General features: G+C 44.8%; 2 protein-coding genes across 2 annotated transcripts; both read left to right on the top strand.

Annotated features, from left to right (window-relative positions):
• Positions 1-334: 334 nt before the first annotated feature.
• LOC136048383 (speedy protein A-like) lies at positions 335-6,207 on the top strand. The gene is given in 8 exon segments (XM_065736034.1): positions 335-700; positions 2,197-2,428; positions 2,633-2,691; positions 2,941-3,026; positions 4,288-4,459; positions 5,148-5,393; positions 5,396-5,444; positions 6,185-6,207. Coding segments are annotated over 8 exon segments (1,233 nt in total).
• A 4,659-nt stretch (positions 6,208-10,866) lies between these two features.
• LOC136048384 (speedy protein A-like) lies at positions 10,867-16,772 on the top strand. Its single transcript, XM_065736035.1, is given in 7 exon segments — positions 10,867-11,232; positions 13,512-13,749; positions 13,954-14,012; positions 14,262-14,347; positions 15,601-15,772; positions 16,462-16,710; positions 16,713-16,772. Coding segments are annotated over 7 exon segments (1,230 nt in total).
• The last annotated feature ends 3,897 nt before the right edge of the window (positions 16,773-20,669 follow it).

Genomic DNA, 20,669 nt, shown 5'->3' on the forward strand with positions numbered 1-20,669 from the left:
GGATAGGTACCAAAATGGTAACGTTTGCTCCCTTAGCACTCGGCCACTCTGAACACCTGCTTTGTTCTCAAACAGAGATAAGTTATAGTGAGGTGCTGGAAGAAAAAGGAGGAAGGAGGGGAGTGTCTTGATATCTGCCTAGCATGTGTTGCATCCCAGTCCGCTCCTGGCGTGAGACAGTTTGTCCTTGTGTGCAGGCCCTGTCTTCTTTTGCTGCTTGATAAGCCTACCCAATTTTGCTGCGCATCTGTCAGAGTTACAGCTGGGCCGGGTTTCAGAATAGTGTATTAGAGACGAGGTCATTGGTGCTTATTCAAGAGGGAACAGCCACGGCATGAGGCGGCACTGCAAGGCAGCGGCATTGGAGCTCAGGGAAGCCCCTGGCTCGTGGGAGGATCCCGCCGAGCGGCAAACGTTCTCTCGTCTGATTGGCTGGCGCCTCGGGGGCGGTGCCGGAGCGCCGTTGCCCAGGGCAACAGGCTGCCGCGGGACGTCAGAATGCCTCGCCGCTGATTGGCTGAGACGGCAGCGTGCTGCGCTCCGATTGGTTGCCAAGGACGCCACTCCACGCTCATCCGCGCGGCGTGAGAGGCGGTTTGTCGAGGGGAGGGCGGGTCGTGGCGAGGTGCTGTCGGTGTTCAGCCAGCACTCTCTGCGAAGCGTGGCAATGAGTTTGCTGACGCTCTTGTGGATGTTTCTCGTAAGTGTGAGAGTGAAATAAGAGCCGGGCAGGCTGCTGCGAGCCTGAGTCAGGCAGCGTCCCCCCTGCGTAGGCCCTGCTGAAGGGGTTAAGCTGCTTTCTCCTGATGACAAGTAGCTTTCCTCTCACTTCTCTCGGTTTCCCCTTGTTTCTGGGCACAAATCAGAGCTACAACATTAAAGAAAGCTGTGTAGGAGACTTAGTAGGTGCCCGAGAGCGGAGGACAGCCGGTGTCACTCTGCTCTTCAAAAAGGGCCAGCAGGAGGATCCAGGGAACTGCAGGCAGTCAGCCTCACCTCCGTCCCTAGGAAGGTGATGAAGCAGCTTGTTCTGGATGCAAGCTCCAGGCAATTGCAAGATAAGGGGGATATCAGGAGTAGGCAGCATGGGTTCACCAGGGGGAGGTCGTGCTCCACCAACCTGGTGGCTTTCCATGGTGTCATCACTGGCTGGGTGGATGAGGGGAGAGCAGTGCATGCAGTCTACCCTGATTTCAGCACCTTGATGAGGGGATAGAATCCACCAGTTTAGGGTTAGGATTAGGCTTGCTGGTGATACAAAGCTGGGAGGAATGGCTGACAGCTGGAAGGCTGTGCTGCCATTCAGAGACCTGGGCAGAATGAACAGCTGCACACAGAGGAACCAGATGTGGTTTAACAAGAGCAAGCATAGAGTCTTGCACCTAGGGAGGAAGAAGCGCGTGCACCGGTAAAGGTTGGGGGATGAGCTGCTGGAGAGGAGCTCTGAGCAGAGGGACCTGGGTGTCCTGGTGGGTGACAGGCTGGCCACGAGCCAGCAGCGAGCCCTGGTGGCCAAGAAGTCCAATGGCATCCTGGGGTGCATTAAAAAGAGCATTGCCAGCAGGCCAAGGGAGGGGATCCTCTCCCTCTGCTCTGCCCTGCTGAGTCCTCATCTGGACTATTGTGTCCAGTTCTGGGCTCCCTGGTACAAAAAAGACAGATCTCTAGGAAAGAGTCCAGCGGAGGGCCACAAAGATGATGAAGGGCCTGCTGCACCTGTCTTATGAGGAATGGCTGAGAGACCTGGGTGTGTTCAGCCTTGAGAAAAGAAGATTCAGAGGGGATGTGATCTTTATAAATATCTAATGAGCAGGAGGCAAAGGGATGAGGCTGAACTCTTCTCAGTGGTGCGTGCTGATAGGAGAAGTGGACACAAACTGAAGCATGTCTTCTCAGTGCAGTGACGGAGCAGTGGCACAGCTGCCCAGAGAGGTGGTGGAGTCTCCTTCTCTGGAGACGATCAAGACCCACCTGGATGCCTACCTGTGCAACCTGGGCTGGGAGCTGCTTGGGGCAGGGAGGTTGGGCTCGATGATCTCTGGATGTCCCTTAAACCCCCTACAACTCTGTGATTCTGTGATTATTTTTGTATCAGCAGACAGGCAAGCTGTGCTGAAAATGCTGTCTTTAAACTAAACACAGAGAACTATCGCTGAATTTGCCCATTCTTCTAGTTAACTTCTTCTTTTTCAACAGCAACCTTTGGTTTCTGCACTGAAACGTGGCCTGAAGCGTCTCACACCTTCCTCTGCTGAAGACAAACCCAGTCCTCCCAGATCCCTTCACTGCAGAAAGCAGAACAGCTTCAGGAAGGGATCCCACAAGGGACAACATTGCCAGGGAGGAGGTGATGGTACACATGAACACCCTGAGAAACCATACTTTGCTGCTCCGCATCAGGAAGTGACAGCATTCCTTAAACTGTGCGGTAGGTCGATGCTAGATACCAATTGTCTGAATGGTAGAAAGCTCTTAAAGTGATGAGTTCGAGAGTGCTGTTGATGTAGATACAAAGAACGATTTCTTAGGTTAAATGTGTTTGATGTTGTTAAATTCCAGCGTGTGTTTAATGCTTAAGTTAAAAAACAAAAAAAAAGCTGAACTGAACTGCTGACGAGCATCTTTGTTGCAGATGATGATCTGCTTCAGGACTTCCTGCTCATGGATCGCTGCTGTAAAATTGCAGACAAGGTAAGTGTTTGTAGTCAGTGTAATCTATCTGAGGTGGAAATCTGCTGTTAATCCCTTGGTACTATAATAAGAATACCAGTTGTATTTTTCTTCTAATATTTGAGCTTGGAGAAACTTCAATTTATGCTTTCGCTGTTGATGAGACACATGTTGGTGTGGGATAAACATTCGAGAAGTTTTATGTAGTGTGATGTTGAAATAATATATTAATGCATAATAACGGATATAACATTTTGCGTTTTACAACAGTACCTTCTGGCAATGACATACGTTTACTTCAAGAGGGCCAACTTCTCCACCAGTGAGCATACCAGTCTGAATTTCTTTGCTGCTCTGTAAGTATTCTGAAGTTATCTGGTTTTATTAGCATAATTTTTGCATTAGGTTGATCCTTTTTTTTTTTTAAAAGCTACTGATGATTCCCATAGACAGTCAGATGTCATAACCAGCCTGTAGATGTTTGAGTTCTATAGGAAGTGAAGAAACATGATCTTCAGTTTACATATAATTAGTGCAAATTCAACATAGTTTTCCCAGATTCCAACTTGAGTAGAAGTGCAGGGATGTTTGCACTGGAATTGTAATTTATAGCACGGACTGCCTACAAAACAGCAAATGTCTGAACTTCTTCTGCATTAAAATAAATATGCAGTAAAATAAATGCAGCAAAATAGGTAAGACGTGGGAAGGTCTTCCGTTTCTCTTGCAAGAGCCCATTTAATATCTTTGCAAGCTTTCAAGTCATTTATTCTGAAACGATTCATAATGCTGCACAACCTACTAGTGAGGTTTCCCACAAGGTGATTTGAGTCAGCAGTAAAAACATAGCTAAGTAATTTCTGAGAATGTCTCTCCTGGACGCTTCCAGAAAATCCTATCCATTGAGACAGCAGTGCAGTGGTGAGCCTGCCTTTATTGAGCCTATAGACTTCTGTATCTGGCCAAGGGTATCTTCCACAGCGACAGATTCAGTACTTTGGTTCATAGTGTCACGGAGCACGGGCGGTCTTTTCCTATAACGCTGCTCTGGTTTGCATGCTAGTGCAGGGGGAAAGGTGGTTGTTCCTTCTGCCATAAGCATCCACAGATGATGGAGGAGGAAGCTGTCTGCCTCCAATGAAAGGAGTCAAAACAGGCCCCGAACAGACAGAGAGGACTAGAAAGGGACAAAGGGTCTCCCTGGGCTGGGACCAGAGAGAAAACTTGTGTTCTTGCAAGGGAGGAGACTAATGGTAGTCATTTTTTTAGGTATAATTTGTAAGGGGGACTAGATAAAAGTAGGTGAAACCTGTCAGGATGTGTTAGTTCTTACATGCCTATTTATTTAGGAGGCTCTAGGGTAGAGAGTTCCTTTAATAGCTTACCGTAAGTTTATATTTATCTATATCTACACATGACACTTTCTGATTAAGTACATATGGTAACCTGGAAAGAAGACTGTTTTGTCAGTAACTTTCTTCCTTGCCACACGAGGGAAAATAACTACTATGTCTTTGAGTATTAGAACTCACATTAATATAATGATCACAGATGCAAAAACACAGATGCAAACACACACACAAATGTATATATATATATATATATATATATTTCAAGGTATCTGGCCCACACCGTAGAAGTAGACAAGGAGGAACCCAAATATGAGATTTTCCCTTGGGCTCTGGGACAGAATTGGAGAGAGCTGTTCCCTGATTTCCTAATGTTAAGAGATCAACTGTGGAGGCGACTTGGCTACCAGGCTCTTGTAAGAAGGCGCTGCTGTGAAAAGGTAGGGACAGTTTTAATAGTGTAGATGCTGAAACTACAATGAATACCTATTAACAGTATAGCTTCACACGTATCAAGTTCTTCTCCAAAGTGAGTAGAAAAGACATGGGAAGGAAAAGGTTGAGCTTATTCACAATCAGATTTTTTCTTTTGTCTTTAAAATACAATCTCTGAAGTAATGGTTTTAAGGTAAGCTAGAATTTTCTGTCATTGGAGATTTAAGGACAGTAATCTTTCTGCTTTATGCAAATAACTGTGCTTAAAGCATATTATTGGCTGTTTAACATCATTGTGAAACGGGATGAGATCCTTAAGGGAAAAGCGCAAGGAGCAAGGCAAGAGTGGAGCGTGCTTCACAGCACACCCTGCCAACTTGGTTGTTGTGAGCTTTGTGACTTTGTGAGCCAGAAGATCCATCTACTTTGTGTTTAATAGTAAAGGATGGCATGTGCAGTCCAGCAAACAAAGCGTCAGCTGGTATTGGTGATGCTTTACAGATCCCATTTAAACATCTGATGATAACCGATCCACTTATCCTTGCCTGGGGGAGCAAAACTTCTAGTGAGACTGAGGCAGATAAGATAGCTCTTCTCTAGTCTTAGTTTTCATAGACGAATTGGATCCCTTGTTCTTAGTTGTATGTTTGCCAATTATTTCCATGGCTTCTGATGGAATGGCTTTTCTGACAGGTGATGGCTCTTGCTCCGGGGCATTACTTATGGCAACGAGAGCGTCCTGAACACCACGGAGGAGCCATAAGTACATACAATGTGGACCAATCCCAGCCGCCTCTAGGGCCTGGCCACTCCCCCCTGCCCTGCAGCCTTTGTGGTAAGAAAGGAAGATTTGTACGACTGGGATTATCGTCATCTTCCTCCTCATCTAACAGTACTTTAGAAGTGACCAAGTTGTGTTCATTCCAGGATTTGACGGACGCACCTCCTCCCACAAACGCCTGGTTGACTCTTCGCCTTCTTCTGCCCAAGGTATGCTTTAATACCACAAATATTTTTGAATCAGTTTAGACAACTGAGGCTGTATTTGCCCATTCAACTCCAGTAAGCCCTTTATCCTTGGTGTGATGAGATGATATGTTTCCTTTAAGTGCAGCTCTGTCTTTGAGGTGCGTATGCAGAAGAATATGGGTTTATTGTGAAAACCGTTTCCTGTAATGGGATCTTAACACAGTGAACTACTCTAAGCTGTCTCCAGAGCCTTTGCAGGAGAAGCCTCTGTTACTCAGAGCAGTTGTGTCTACTGGTTTGTTACTGTTGAGAGTGGAACCCTTGAGACACAAAGTTCCTGCCTTAAGGCCTCAGCTCTGCAAGAACACACTGCCGTGCTCTTAGTATACTTACATAATAAAGGTTAGAATTCCAGTTAATTAACCCTCAGGTTGCAGTTAATGGAGAGCTGTGACTATTTTGACCGTTTGAGTGCATCGTGGCAAAGCTAATAAATACCATTCCGGCATCACTGCTGGAGGCGAACCAAAGCTTTACTTAGCAACAACTGTTTGTTGTTTTTAGAAGTGAGCACAGCTTTATCAAAAGAACAAGTTTGGTGACTTTCGGTTTCCATGAGAGCTGTGCAAACGCTGTTCTTAAAGAAACCAATAGCAATCAGTTGGTATGAAGTCAGAAGCTGTTTCATTTGCATTTCAGAACCCAGACACCTATACCTTATTTTCTTACCATTTTTTTCCTCCTCCTGATTTCTTTCACAGCCTGTCCATATGAAGAAGAGTGAACACCTTGAACGAAGACGCTGAATACCAGCACAAATTACTCTTTCAATATTTAACTTTTATTTTATTATTAATGTAATGGTTTTAGTATAGCAATATAGGAATTAGTATAGTAGTAGGTTTGGTTAGTAAATGGTTTATATATTTGGTATAGTAATAGGTTTGTTTAGTAATTGGTTAGGTTAGTAATTTGTTTGTATATTTGATATAGCAATAGGTTAAGTGGTAGTACAGGAGTTGTTGTTTTGTTCAGAAAAAAATATATGGAAGAAGATCTGTGACATTTGATATCTTGTCTTCCTGGATGTAATCGAATCATTGACTTGCCAGGCACTGCTACTATTTTGTATGTAGTATGTTATGGAGGAATTCATCTACAACTGTAACTTACATTTCATAATTTTAAAAGAAAAACAGTTCCTTCAATTTATTTCTATTAACACGGCAGTCTGCAACCTGAAGGTTATTAAGATGGGCCACAAGGAGCTGGTAGAGCTCCTTGTGAAAGCAAAGAACTTTCCTTTGGGAATACAAAGAACTCTGGAGTACAGCTACTTTTCTCATCAGTACTCCAGGGTAAGGGAATGGAAAGGGACAAACAGAATTGAGAAAATTACTAAATGAGCTGTGCTGTAAACAGGGTTTTGGCTACTTACATAATTGAACTCATTTTGAGAAATCTGGTCTTCTGGGGGAGGATGGAGTTCATCCGTCAGACAAAGAGAAGACCATCTTTGGCTGCAAGTTTTCCAATTTAATCGGAAGGGCTTTACACTGGAGTAGCTGGGGGAGGGCATTTTCAAACCATCCCCCTTTGAGGTTGACAGTGGTAACGGATGCCCTGAGCCTGGAGTAGAGTAGGCCAGTAAGACACCGCCTAAGCTGTAGGGTAAGGGAACCTCAATTTGTAGATCAGCCTCAATGGGAGCCCAACTAACATGTCTGTACACCAATACATGGCTCACGGGAAACAAGCAGTAGGAGTTGCAAGAGTGTGTATGCCTACACAGCAATTACATGACTGGCATCACAGAGAAATGGTGAGAAGACTCTCATGGCTGGAATGTAGGAATAGATGGATATAAACTCTTCAGGAAAGACAGGCATGAGAAAAGGGAGGGGATGTTGCCCTCTACGTCAGTGTCCACTTGGGGACGTTGGAGCTCCACCTGAAAAGCTGACAGAGAGCTCATCCATTAAGGTCAAAGGGAAGGCAGGGAAGGAGACGCTGTAGTGAGAATCTGGCACAGGCCACCTGATCAGAAAGATCAAATGGATGAGTCTCTCTGTAAAACAATAGGAGCAGCTTCACATTTACATAAGGCGTGCAATTTTTCCCTTGTCAGGAGGGGATGTGCGCACATCACTGCAATAATGAATAAATTGCTGCTATCACTGAGATCTTTTCCTAACCCCAAATTCTTGACTTAGAGTGTTTCTCACAATTTGGTGCTGAAACCTGGGAAACCAACGTCGCCTGCGCTGGACCTCAACCTCCACAAAAAATAGACGGTGCACCCTGCTCCTGTTCCTGCAGCCTTCTGGTTGACCATGGTGGTTTATCGTGGAGCCAACTGCAGACCCGAGGCTATTTGAAGAACCAAAGATCTGTGAAGGGCTGGGAGGTAGGGAAGGAGAGCAGGCACTGCAGTTTTTTGAGACTGACCTGCTAATTCCTGGCAGCACTGTGCACAGACCAAGGTAGGAACAATCATTTGTTGGTTTTGTGCTTAAGTACTGCCTTGGAGGTTGAGGTCACAAAATTCTTATGTTGTATGCCAATGTCTTGCAAAAGGGTTGCTTGACAGTACACCTCATCCTCTAGAGCCAAGAGTTAACTTTGCACGACTGTGTGGATTGCAGTAGTACGACCATAAGCTGGGGAGAGATGTGGGGAATAAGAGTTCCCAGGTGGGGGACAGAGAGAGGACCCCCAGAGCAGTGACTGCTTTGAGAGCTTTAGGAAGAGAGAGAGCTTTAGAGAACGAGAGATAAGGATAAGCAGAAAATGGTAAGATGGTGTGTGGTTATATGGCCTAAAGAACCAACTCCAGGGGAATCAGTTTTTTGACAGAGATATGGCTCTGATGAGATTGGGTATGTCAGGCTTTGAATATGTACCTAAATAGTAAAACAGCCCTTTTTTTTTTTTTTGCTAGAAGTACCTGAATATGCTGCTTGTATAAAGGAGTGCAGTAATTAATCGTGGCTAAACAAAATTCCTTCATCTGGTCATGATTAAGAGAGACATTCCAGATGGGATCCTTTAAACAGTTTATCCCCTCTCGGACCTGCCCCTACAGTGGAACAGCATCCCCCACCTTACAAATCTGGTCCTGAGTCAGATCTTGTAACTCCACAGACTGGACTCCAGAGAAGCTGAAGACAGGTGACTGAATGCAGGATGTTGGCTCTGACCACCTCCCTAAAAGTCCACCTAAATAGAGGTCTGTGGCTAATGCTGAACTGAAAAAGGAAAATTTTTGATGGCATAAGAAGGAATTGGAACAAAGTAAAAGAGATATTACAAATTTTTCCTTTCCTGTGCTCTACTAATTCCGCTAAAACTAACTTTGCTAAAAACAAACTTCACTAACTCTGCTAACACTCACTCCACTGATTTTACTAACACTTCTTTGTACCCTCTCAGGGAAGTTCCGCTGTTAGCAGGAGAGGATATGTAAATGCCCCTCTTACCAATGAGGAGGTAAGAAATTTTAAAAGGGAAATGACATCCTTAAAGAAAGACTCTATTGGATTAGCAGAGCAGGTTGATCAGTTCTTGGGTCTACATTTTGACTCATGAAATGAGACGATGTTCATCTTGAGTATGCTATTTAACGGGGGGAAAAGAGGGATGATTAGACGAGCTGCCGTGAAGGAATGGGAAAAAATGAACCTTCCACGTTGCGATGCTGTCCTAGCTGGTGTGATGTACCCATAAGGACACCCGGGGTGGGATGGTAATAATGAAGATAACAGAAGGCATATGAGGGATTTCAGAGAAATGATAATCTTTGGAATTAAGGGAGAAGTGCCTTGAACACAGAATATTTCTAAAGCTTCTGAAATTCAATAAGGTAAAGATGAAACTCCAAGCAAATTCTTGGAGAAGTTAAGTGACAGAAAGCAGAGGTATTCAGATGATTAATCCTGATGATCAAGTAGCATAGGGAATATTGAGGGTGGGTCAATCTTGCCACCAAATCTTGGCCAGACATACAGAAGAAACTGCAGAAAATAGAAGGGTGGCATGAGCAGCCAATAGTGAAACTTTTGAGAGAGGCACATAAGGTTTATGCCAGGAGAAAAGAGGAAAACTAATGCAAAGACAAAAATGGTGGTTGTGGCTGCAGACCAAGTAATCAAACAGAGATTGGAGAACTGGCAAAAGGGAGGGCCCCAAGGGAACTCAAGGACTGGCTGGGGAAAAGGTGGAGAGGTGAGGAGGTCATTTCCTGGACCTCCGCAGCAGAGGGAAACACCAAGAAATGCTTTTAACATGGAGAAGAGGGTCATCTTAAAAAAATATAAAGAATTAAATAAAGCCATGGGTATAAAATGGGAACTTCATAGTCCACAGCACACAATGTTCCCTGAGGGACTGAGCTGAACATTGGCTCTCTCCTGCATGCCTAATCAACACCTACAGCAACACATGGTGCGAGCTATTCATATGCTTTAAGACGGTCATCCGAGAAGAGCAGCCAGCTTTCCTGAGCACCTTTTGCCCTTTACTGCATTCTCCAGTGGAATACTGTCCATCAGTTCTTTGGATAAGTGGCAGTCTTATTTTATCAAGACAGGCTTTTATGAAGACAGGACTTGTCATTCTGCTGTTGTCTTGCTGTGTCGCAGATGCCCAGCACATCACCCTTGTTGGTCTCTTCTCAGAGATACTTGGAAGTTCTCTTCTGGCTCTTTGCGTGTTTCAAAGCAAGCACTGTCACCATTAGTGTTTACCACAGTGAAACCTAAAAATGAAAATAAAGCCTTGGATGGAATTACAGGACTTTATTTCTTGACTGAGGCTATACATGACAGGTTACGGAGTGTTTGCTATGTAAACTTTCCTTAATTTCTGACCTTGATTAATACTGTTTTTGAGGATGGAGTGAAAAGTGTGTTCTGAACTGTGATTGAGTGGAAGAGGTACTCTGGAAGAATGCAGAGAAGATCCCTGAAGTGGTGGTTTCAGTGCACTGAGTGTTGCAGTCGGTATGTCTCTGACTGGAGACACTTCATCCAGTGGCCTTCCTCCCTCACCCTCGAGACGAACGTTCTTCATTGACGCACGCTCAGTAGGAGAATGCCTATTATAAGTCATGGATAGGTACCAAAATGGTAACGTTTGCTCCCTTAGCACTCGGCCACTCTGAACACCTGCTTTGTTCTCAAACAGAGATAAGTTATAGTGAGGTGCTGGAAGAAAAAGGAGGAAGGAGGGGAGTGTCTTGATATCTGCCTAGCATGTGTTGCATCCCAGTCCGCTCCTGGCGTGAGACAGTTTGTCCTTGTGTGCAGGCCCTGTCTTCTTTTGCTGCTTGATAAGCCTACCCAATTTTGCTGCGCATCTGTCAGAGTTACAGCTGGGCCGGGTTTCAGAATAGTGTATTAGAGACGAGGTCATTGGTGCTTATTCAAGAGGGAACAGCCACGGCATGAGGCGGCACTGCAAGGCAGCGGCATTGGAGCTCAGGGAAGCCCCTGGCTCGTGGGAGGATCCCGCCGAGCGGCAAACGTTCTCTCGTCTGATTGGCTGGCGCCTCGGGGGCGGTGCCGGAGCGCCGTTGCCCAGGGCAACAGGCTGCCGCGGGACGTCAGAATGCCTCGCCGCTGATTGGCTGAGACGGCAGCGTGCTGCGCTCCGATTGGTTGCCAAGGACGCCACTCCACGCTCATCCGCGCGGCGTGAGAGGCGGTTTGTCGAGGGGAGGGCGGGTCGTGGCGAGGTGCTGTCGGTGTTCAGCCAGCACTCTCTGCGAAGCGTGGCAATGAGTTTGCTGACGCTCTTGTGGATGTTTCTCGTAAGTGTGAGAGTGAAATAAGAGCCGGGCAGGCTGCTGCGAGCCTGAGTCAGGCAGCGTCCCCCCTGCGTAGGCCCTGCTGAAGGGGTTAAGCTGCTTTCTCCTGATGACAAGTAGCTTTCCTCTCACTTCTCTCGGTTTCCCCTTGTTTCTGGGCACAAATCAGAGCTACAACATTAAAGAAAGCTGTGTAGGAGACTTAGTAGGTGCCCGAGAGCGGAGGACAGCCGGTGTCACTCTGCTCTTCAAAAAGGGCCAGCAGGAGGATCCAGGGAACTGCAGGCAGTCAGCCTCACCTCCGTCCCTAGGAAGGTGATGAAGCAGCTTGTTCTGGATGCAAGCTCCAGGCAATTGCAAGATAAGGGGGATATCAGGAGTAGGCAGCATGGGTTCACCAGGGGGAGGTCGTGCTCCACCAACCTGGTGGCTTTCCATGGTGTCATCACTGGCTGGGTGGATGAGGGGAGAGCAGTGCATGCAGTCTACCCTGATTTCAGCACCTTGATGAGGGGATAGAATCCACCAGTTTAGGGTTAGGATTAGGCTTGCTGGTGATACAAAGCTGGGAGGAATGGCTGACAGCTGGAAGGCTGTGCTGCCATTCAGAGACCTGGGCAGAATGAACAGCTGCACACAGAGGAACCAGATGTGGTTTAACAAGAGCAAGCATAGAGTCTTGCACCTAGGGAGGAAGAAGCGCGTGCACCGGTAAAGGTTGGGGGATGAGCTGCTGGAGAGGAGCTCTGAGCAGAGGGACCTGGGTGTCCTGGTGGGTGACAGGCTGGCCACGAGCCAGCAGCGAGCCCTGGTGGCCAGGAAGTCCAATGGCATCCTGGGGCGCATTAAAAAGAGCATTGCCAGCAGGCCAAGGGAGGGGATCCTCTCCCTCTGCTCTGCCCTGCTGAGTCCTCATCTGGACTATTGTGTCCAGTTCTGGGCTCCCTGGTACAAAAAAGACAGATCTCTAGGAAAGAGTCCAGCGGAGGGCCACAAAGATGATGAAGGGCCTGCAGCACCTGTCTTATGAGGAAAGGCTGAGAGACCTGGGTGCTGCGGATATCAGGGTCTGAGTGGATTGCTCTTGGGCGGGGAGCACGACAGGACTCAATACATGAATGATCAGGCTTCAGTTTATTACCCGGACAGCCTTATTCTTATAGTGTTTAAGACAGGGGCGCACATAGAATAGCACACAATCATTGGCTGAGAGCCTCAGAGAAAGACAACTTTAAGCAGTTCCCAACAATTAACAGCAGTAAGAAACCATCCTGAGGGAGGTAACTCTTGATATCATCCTAATCCTAAAAAACCCAAACAGGAATGCGTCGGCGGCGGGTGTGAAACGCAGTGCTGGCAGGGCTTCCCCTGTTCAAAGTGCACTTTTCCTCTCCCACTTGCCACAGACCATCTCCTGCTTTTACTTTTCTCAAGGTTCAAACAGTGTCGTTTCCTTTGAGCACGGTATCAGCGTGGACAGTGCATAACACAGACCCCAAAGGGAACACCTGCTAGCTAAACAAAATAGACTACCAAGGACAGCTTACTCTAAAAATACCTATAGTTACAATTATCAGCAGTCCTGTGAAGCCTTCTTCACTGAAAGCAGGGTGAACAACATAATTACAGAAGTTTCCCATAGACATCTTGGCAACTTGGGTTACTCAGCTGAAGCAGTTCATGTCCGCTTTCAGTTGTTTGTCACTTGGCCCATTAGCATCATGACCTCCTATAAACATCTAATACTTTTCCATGAGTATATAGTCTGTGCTGCAGTGCAAACTGTGCTCGTACATATCACCGTGACCTCCCTGCTCCTACAGCCATTTCCCAACACTGGGTATGTTCAGCCTTGAACATTCAGAGGGGATGTGATCTTTATAAATATCTAAGGAGCAGGAGGCAAAGGGATGAGGCTGAACTCTTCTCAGTGGTGCGTGCTGATAGGAGAAGTGGACACAAACTGAAGCATGTCTTCTCAGTGCAGTGACGGAGCACTGGCACAGCTGCCCAGAGAGGTGGTGGAGTCTCCTTCTCTGGAGACGATCAAGACCCACCTGGATGCCTACCTGTGCAACCTGGGCTGGGAGCTGCTTGGGGCAGGGAGGTTGGGCTCGATGATCTCTGGATGTCCCTTAAACCCCCTACAACTCTGTGATTCTGTGATTATTTTATTATCAGCAGACAGGCAAGCTGTGCTGAAAATGCTGTCTTTAAACTAAACACAGAGAACTATCGCTGAATTTGCCCATTCTTCTAGTTAACTTCTTCTTTTTCAACAGCAACCTTTGGTTTCTGCACTGAAACGTGGCCTGAAGTATCTCACACCTTCCTCTGCTGAAGACAAACCCAGTCCTCCCAGGTCCCGTCGGTGCAGAAAGCGCAACAGATCCAAGAATGGTTCCCACAAGAGACGACGTCGCCGCAAAGGAAGGGCTCCCGATGATACACAGGGATACCCTGAGAAACCATACTTTGCTGCTCCGCATCAGGAAGTGACAGCATTCCTTAAACTGTTCGGTAGGTCGATGCTAGATACCAATTGTCTGAATGGTAGAAAGCTCTTAAAGTGATGAGTTCGAGAGTGCTGTTGATGTAGATACAAAGAACGATTTCTTAGGTTAAATGTGTTTGATGTTGTTAAATTCCAGCGTGTGTTTAATGCTTAAGTTAAAAAACAAAAAAAAGGCTGAACTGAACTGCTGACGAGCATCTTTGTTGCAGATGATGATCTGCTTCAGAAGTTCCTGCTCATGGATCGCTGCTGTAAAATTGCAGACAAGGTAAGTGTTTGTAGTCAGTGTAATCTATCTGAGGTGGAAATCTGCTGTTAATCCCTTGGTACTATAATAAGAATACCAGTTGTATTTTTCTTCTAATATTTGAGCTTGGAGAAACTTCAATTTATGCTTTTGCTGTTGATGAGACACATGTTGGTGTGGGATAAACATTCGAGAAGTTTTATGTAGTGTGATGTTGAAATAATATATTAATGCATAATAACGAATGTAACATTTTGCGTTTTACAACAGTACCTTCTGGCAATGACATACATTTACTTCAAGAGGGCCAACTTCTCCACCAGTGAGCATACCAGGCTCAATTTCTTTGTTGCTCTGTAAGTATTCTGAAGTTATCTGGTTTTATTAGCATAATTTTTGCATTAGGTTGACCCTTTTTTTTTTTAACGCTACTGATGATTCCCATAGACAGTCAGATGTCATAACCAGCCTGTAGATGTTTGGGTTCTATAGGAAGTGAAGAAACATGATCTTCAGTTTACATATAATTAGTGCAAATTCAACATAGTTTTCCCAGATTCCAACTTGAGTAGAAGTGCAGGGATGTTTGCACTGGAATTGTAATTTATAGCACAGACTGCCTACAAAACTGCAAATGTCTGAACTTCTTCTGCATGAAAATAAATATGCAGTAAAATAAATGCAGCAAAATAGGTAAGACGTGGGAAGGTCTTCCGTTTCTCTTGCAAGAGCCCATTTAATATCTTTGCAAGCTTTCAAGTCATTTATTCTGAAACGATTCATAATGCTGCACAACCTACTAGTGAGGTTTCCCACAAGGTGATTTGAGTCAGCAGTAAAAACATAGCTAAGTAATTTCTGAGAATGTCTCTCCTGGACGCTTCCAGAAAATCCTATCCATTGAGACAGCAGTGCAGTGGTGAGCCTGCCTTTATTGAGCCTATAGACTTCTGTATCTGGCCAAGGGTATCTTCCACAGCGACAGATTCAGTACTTTGGTTCATAGTGTCACGGAGCACGGGCAGTCTTTTCCTATAACGCTGCTCTGGTTTGCATGCTAGTGCAGGGGGAAAGGTGGTTGTTCCTTCTGCCATAAGCATCCACAGAAGATGGAGGAGGAAGCTGTCTGCCTCCAATGAAAGGAGTCAAAACAGGCCCCGAACAGACAGAGAGGACTAGAAAGGGACAAAGGGTCTCCCTGGGCTGGGACCAGAGAGAAAACTTGTGTTCTTGCAAGGGAGGAGACTAATGGTAGTCATTTTTTTAGGTATAATTTGTAAGGGGGACTAGATAAAAGTAGGTGAAACCTGTCAGGATGTGTTAGTTCTTACATGCCTATTTATTTAGGAGGCTCTAGGGTAAAGAGTTCCTTTAATAGCTTACCATAAGTTTATCTTTATCTATATCTACACATGACACTTTCTGATTAAGTACATATGGTAACCTGGAAAGAAGACTGTTTTGTCAGTAACTTTCTTCCTTGCCACACGAGGGAAAATAACTACTATGTCTTTGAGTATTAGAACTCACATTAATATAATGATCTCAGATGCAAAAACACAGATGCAAACACACACACAAAAATGTATATATATATATATATTTCAAGGTATCTGGCCCACACCGTAGAAGTAGACGAGGAGGAACCCAAATATGAGATTTTCCCTTGGGCTCTGGGACAGAATTGGAGAGAGCTGTTCCCTGATTTCCTAATGTTAAGAGATCAACTGTGGAGGCGACTTGGCTACCAGGCTCTTGTAAGAAGGCGCTGCTGTGAAAAGGTAGGGACAGTTTTAATAGTGCAGATGCTGAAACTACAATGAATACCTATTAACAGTATAGCTTCACACGTATCAAGTTCTTCTCCAAAGTGAGTAGAAAAGACATGGGAAGGAAAAGGTTGAGCTTATCCTCAATCAGATTTTTTCTTTTGTCTTTAAAATACAATCTCTGAAGTAATGGTTTTAAGGTAAGCTAGAATATTCTGTCATTGGAGATTTAAGGACAGTAATCTTTCTGCTTTATGCAAATAACTGTACTTAAAGCATATTATTGGCTGTTTAACATCATTGTGAAACGGGATGAGATCCTTAAGGGAAAAGCGCAAGGAGCAAGGCAAGAGTGGAGCGTGCTTCACAGCACACCCTGCCAACTTGGTTGTTGTGAGCTTTGTGACTTTGTGAGCCAGAAGATCCATCTACTTTGTGTTTAATAGTAAAGGATGGCATGTGCAGGCCAGCAAACAAAGCGTCAGCTGGTATTGGTGATGCTTTACAGATCCCATTTTAAACATCTGATGATAACCGATCCACTTATCCTTGCCTGGGGGAGCAAAACTTCTAGTGAGACTGAGGCAGATAAGATAGCTCTTCTCTAGTCTTAGTTTTCATAGACGAATTGGATCCCTTGTTCTTAGTTGTATGTTTGCCAATTATTTCCATGGCTTCTGATGGAATGGCTTTTCTGACAGGTGATGGCTCTTGCTCCGGGGCATTACTTATGGCAACGAGAGCGTCCTGAACACCACGGAGGAGCCATAAGTACATACAATGTGGACCAATCCCAGCCGCCTCTAGGGCCTGGCCACTCCCCCCTGCCCTGCAGCCTTTGTGGTAAGAAAGGAAGATTTGTACGACTGGGATTATCGTCGTCATCTTCCTCCTCATCTAACAGTACTTTAGAAGTGACCAGGTTGTGTTCATTCCAGGATTTGACGGACGCACCTCCTCCCACAAACGCCTGGTTGACTCTTCGCCTTCTTCTGCCCAAAGTATGCTTTAATACCACAAATATTTTTGAATCAGTTTAGACAACTGAGGCTGTATTTGCCCATTCAACTCCAGTAAGCCCTTTATCCTTGGTGTGATGAGATGATCTGTTTCCTTTAAGTGCAGCTCTGTCTTTGAGGTGCGTATGGAGAAGAATATGGGTTTATTGTGAAAACCGTTTCCTGTAATGGGATCTTAACGCAGTGAACTACTCTAAGCTGTCTCCAGAGCCTTTGCAGGAGAAGCCTCTGTTACTCAGAGCAGTTGTGTCTACTGGTTTGTTACTGTTGAGAGTGGAACCCTTGAGACACAAAGTTCCTGCCTTAAGGCCTCAGCTCTGCAAGAACACACTGCCGTGCTCTTAGTATACTTACATAATAAAGGTTAGAATTCCAGTTAATTAACCCTCAGGTTGCAGTTAATGGAGAGCTGTGACTATTTTGACCGTTTGAGTGCATCGTGGCAAAGCTAATAAATACCATTCTGGCATCACTGCTGGAGGAGAACCAAAGCTTTACTTAGCAACAACTGTTTGTTGTTTTTAGAAGTGAGCACAGCTTTATCAAAAGAACAAGTTTGGTGACTTTCGGTTTCCATGAGAGCTGTGCAAGCGCTGTTCTTAAAGAAACCAATAGCAATCAGTTGGTATGAAGTCAGAAGCTGTTTCATTTGCATTTCAGAACCCAGACACCTATACCTTATTTTCTTACCATTTTTTTCCTCCTCCTGATTTCTTTCAGAGCCTGTCCATATGAAGAAGAGAGAACACCTTGAACGAAGACGCTGAATACCAGCACAAATTACTCTTTCAATATTTAACTTTTATTTTATTATTAATGTAATGGTTTTAGTATAGCAATATAGGAATTAGTATAGTAGTAGGTTTGGTTAGTAAATGATTTATATATTTGGTATAGTAATAGGTTTGTTTAGTAATTGGTTAGGTTAGTAATTTGTTTGTATATTTGGTATAGCAATAGGTTAAGTGGTAGTACAGGAGTTGTTGTTTTGTTCAGAAAAAAATATATGGAAGAAGATCTGTGACATTTGATATCTTGTCTTCCTGGATGTAATCGAATCATTGACTTGCCAGGCACTGCTACTATTTTGTATGTAGTATGTTATGGAGGAATTCATCTACAACTGTAACTTACATTTCATAATTTTAAAAGAAAAACAGTTCCTTCAATTTATTTCTATTAACACGGCAGTCTGCAACCTGAAGGTTATTAAGATGGGCCACAAGGAGCTGGGAGAGCTCCTTGTGAAAGCAAAGAACTTTCCTTTGGGAATACAAAGAACTCTGGAGTACAGCTACTTTTCTCATCAGTACTCCAGGATAAGGGAATGGAAAGGGACAGACAGAATTGAGAAAATTACTAAATGAGCTGTGCTGTAAACAGGGTTTTGGCTACTTACATAATTGAACTCATTTTGAGAAATCTGGTCTTCTGGGGGAGGATGGAGTTCATCCGTCAGACAAAGAGAAGACCATCTTTGGCTGCAAGTTTTCCAATTTAATCGGAAGGGCTTTACACTGGAGTAGCTGGGGGAGGGCATTTTCAAACCATCCCCCTTTGAGGTTGACAGTGGTAACGGATGCCCTGAGCCTGGAGTAGAGTAGGCCAGTAAGACACCGCCTAAGCTGTAGGGTAAGGGAATCCCAATTTGTAGATCAGCCTCAATGGGAGCCCAACTAACATGTCTGTACACCAATACATGGCTCACGGGAAACAAGCAGTAGGAGTTGCAAGAGTGTGTATGCCTACACAGCAATTACATGACTGGCATCACAGAGAAATGGTGAGAAGACTCTCATGGCTGGAATGTAGGAATAGATGGATATAAACTCTTCAGGAAAGACAGGCATGAGAAAAGGGAGGGGATGTTGCCCTCTACGTCAGTGTCCACTTGGGGACGTTGGAGCTCCACCTGAAAAGCTGACAGAGAGCTCATCCATTAAGGTCAAAGGGAAGGCAGGGAAGGAGACGCTGTAGTGAGAATCTGGCACAGGCCACCTGATCAGAAAGATCAAATGGATGAGTCTCTCTGTAAAACAATAGGAGCAGCTTCACATTTACATAAGGCGTGCAATTTTTCCCTTGTCAGGAGGGGATGTGCGCACATCACTGCAATAATGAATAAATTGCTGCTATCACTGAGATCTTTTCCTAACCCCAAATTCTTGACTTAGAGTGTTTCTCACAATTTGGTGCTGAAACCTGGGAAACCAACGTCGCCTGCGCTGGACCTCAACCTCCACAAAAAATAGACGGTGCACCCTGCTCCTGTTCCTGCAGCCTTCTGGTTGACCATGGTGGTTTATCGTGGAGCCAACTGCAGACCCGAGGCTATTTGAAGAACCAAAGATCTGTGAAGGGCTGGGAGGTAGGGAAGGAGAGCAGGCACTGCAGTTTTTTGAGACTGACCTGCTAATTCCTGGCAGCACTGTGCACAGACCAAGGTAGGAACAATCATTTGTTGGTTTTGTGCTTAAGTACTGCCTTGGAGGTTGAGGTCACAAAATTCTTATGTTGTATGCCAATGTCTTGCAAAAGGGTTGCTTGACAGTACACCTCATCCTCTAGAGCCAAGAGTTAACTTTGCACGACTGTGTGGATTGCAGTAGTACGACCATAAGCTGGGGAGAGATGTGGGGAATAAGAGTTCCCAGGTGGGGGACAGAGAGAGGACCCCCAGAGCAGTGACTGCTTTGAGAGCTTTAGGAAGAGAGAGAGCTTTAGAGAACGAGAGATAAGGATAAGCAGAAAATGGTAAGATGGTGTGTGGTTATATGGCCTAAAGAACCAACTCCAGGGGAATCAGTTTTTTGACAGAGATATGGCTCTGATGAGATTGGGTATGTCAGGCTTTGAATATGTACCTAAATAGTAAAACAGCCCTTTTTTTTTTTTTTGCTAGAAGTACCTGAATATGCTGCTTGTATAAAGGAGTGCAGTAATTAATCGTGGCTAAACAAAATTCCTTCATCTGGTCATGATTAAGAGAGACATTCCAGATGGGATCCTTTAAACAGTTTATCCCCTCTCGGACCTGCCCCTACAGTGGAACAGCATCCCCCACCTTACAAATCTGGTCCTGAGTCAGATCTTGTAACTCCACAGACTGGACTCCAGAGAAGCTGAAGACAGGTGACTGAATGCAGGATGTTGGCTCTGACCACCTCCCTAAAAGTCCACCTAAATAGAGGTCTGTGGCTAATGCTGAACTGAAAAAGGAAAATTTTTGATGGCTTAGGAAAGAATTGGAACAAAGTAAAAGAGATATTACAAATTTTTCCTTTCCTGTGCTCTACTAATTCCGCTAAAACTAACTTTGCTAAAAACAAACTTCACTAACTCTGCTAACACTCACTCCACTGATTTTACTAACACTTCTTTGTACCCTCTCAGGGAAGTTCCGCTGTTAGCAGGAGAGGATATGTAAATGCCCCTCTTACCAATGAGGAGGTAAGAAATTTTAAAAGGGAAATGACATCCTTAAAGAAAGACTCTATTGGATTAGCAGAGCAGGTTGATCAGTTCTTGGGTCTACATTTTGACTCATGAAATGAGACGATGTTCATCTTGAGTATGCTATTTAACAGGGGGGGAAAGAGGGATGATTAGACGAGCTGCCGTGAAGGAATGGGAAAAAATGAACCTTCCACGTTGCGATGCTGTCCTAGCTGGTGTGATGTACCCATAAGGACACCCGGGGTGGGATGGTAATAATGAAGATAACAGAAGGCATATGAGGGATTTCAGAGAAATGATAATCTTTGGAATTAAGGGAGAAGTGCCTTGAACACAGAATATTTCTAAAGCTTCTGAAATTCAATAAGGTAAAGATGAAACTCCAAGCAAATTCTTGGAGAAGTTAAGTGACAGAAAGCAGAGGTATTCAGATG

Source organism: Cyrtonyx montezumae, unplaced genomic scaffold (genome assembly GCF_038088225.1).
Source record: "Cyrtonyx montezumae isolate F1298 unplaced genomic scaffold, pur_monq_1.0 scaffold_2, whole genome shotgun sequence".
NCBI lineage: Eukaryota > Metazoa > Chordata > Aves > Galliformes > Odontophoridae > Cyrtonyx > Cyrtonyx montezumae.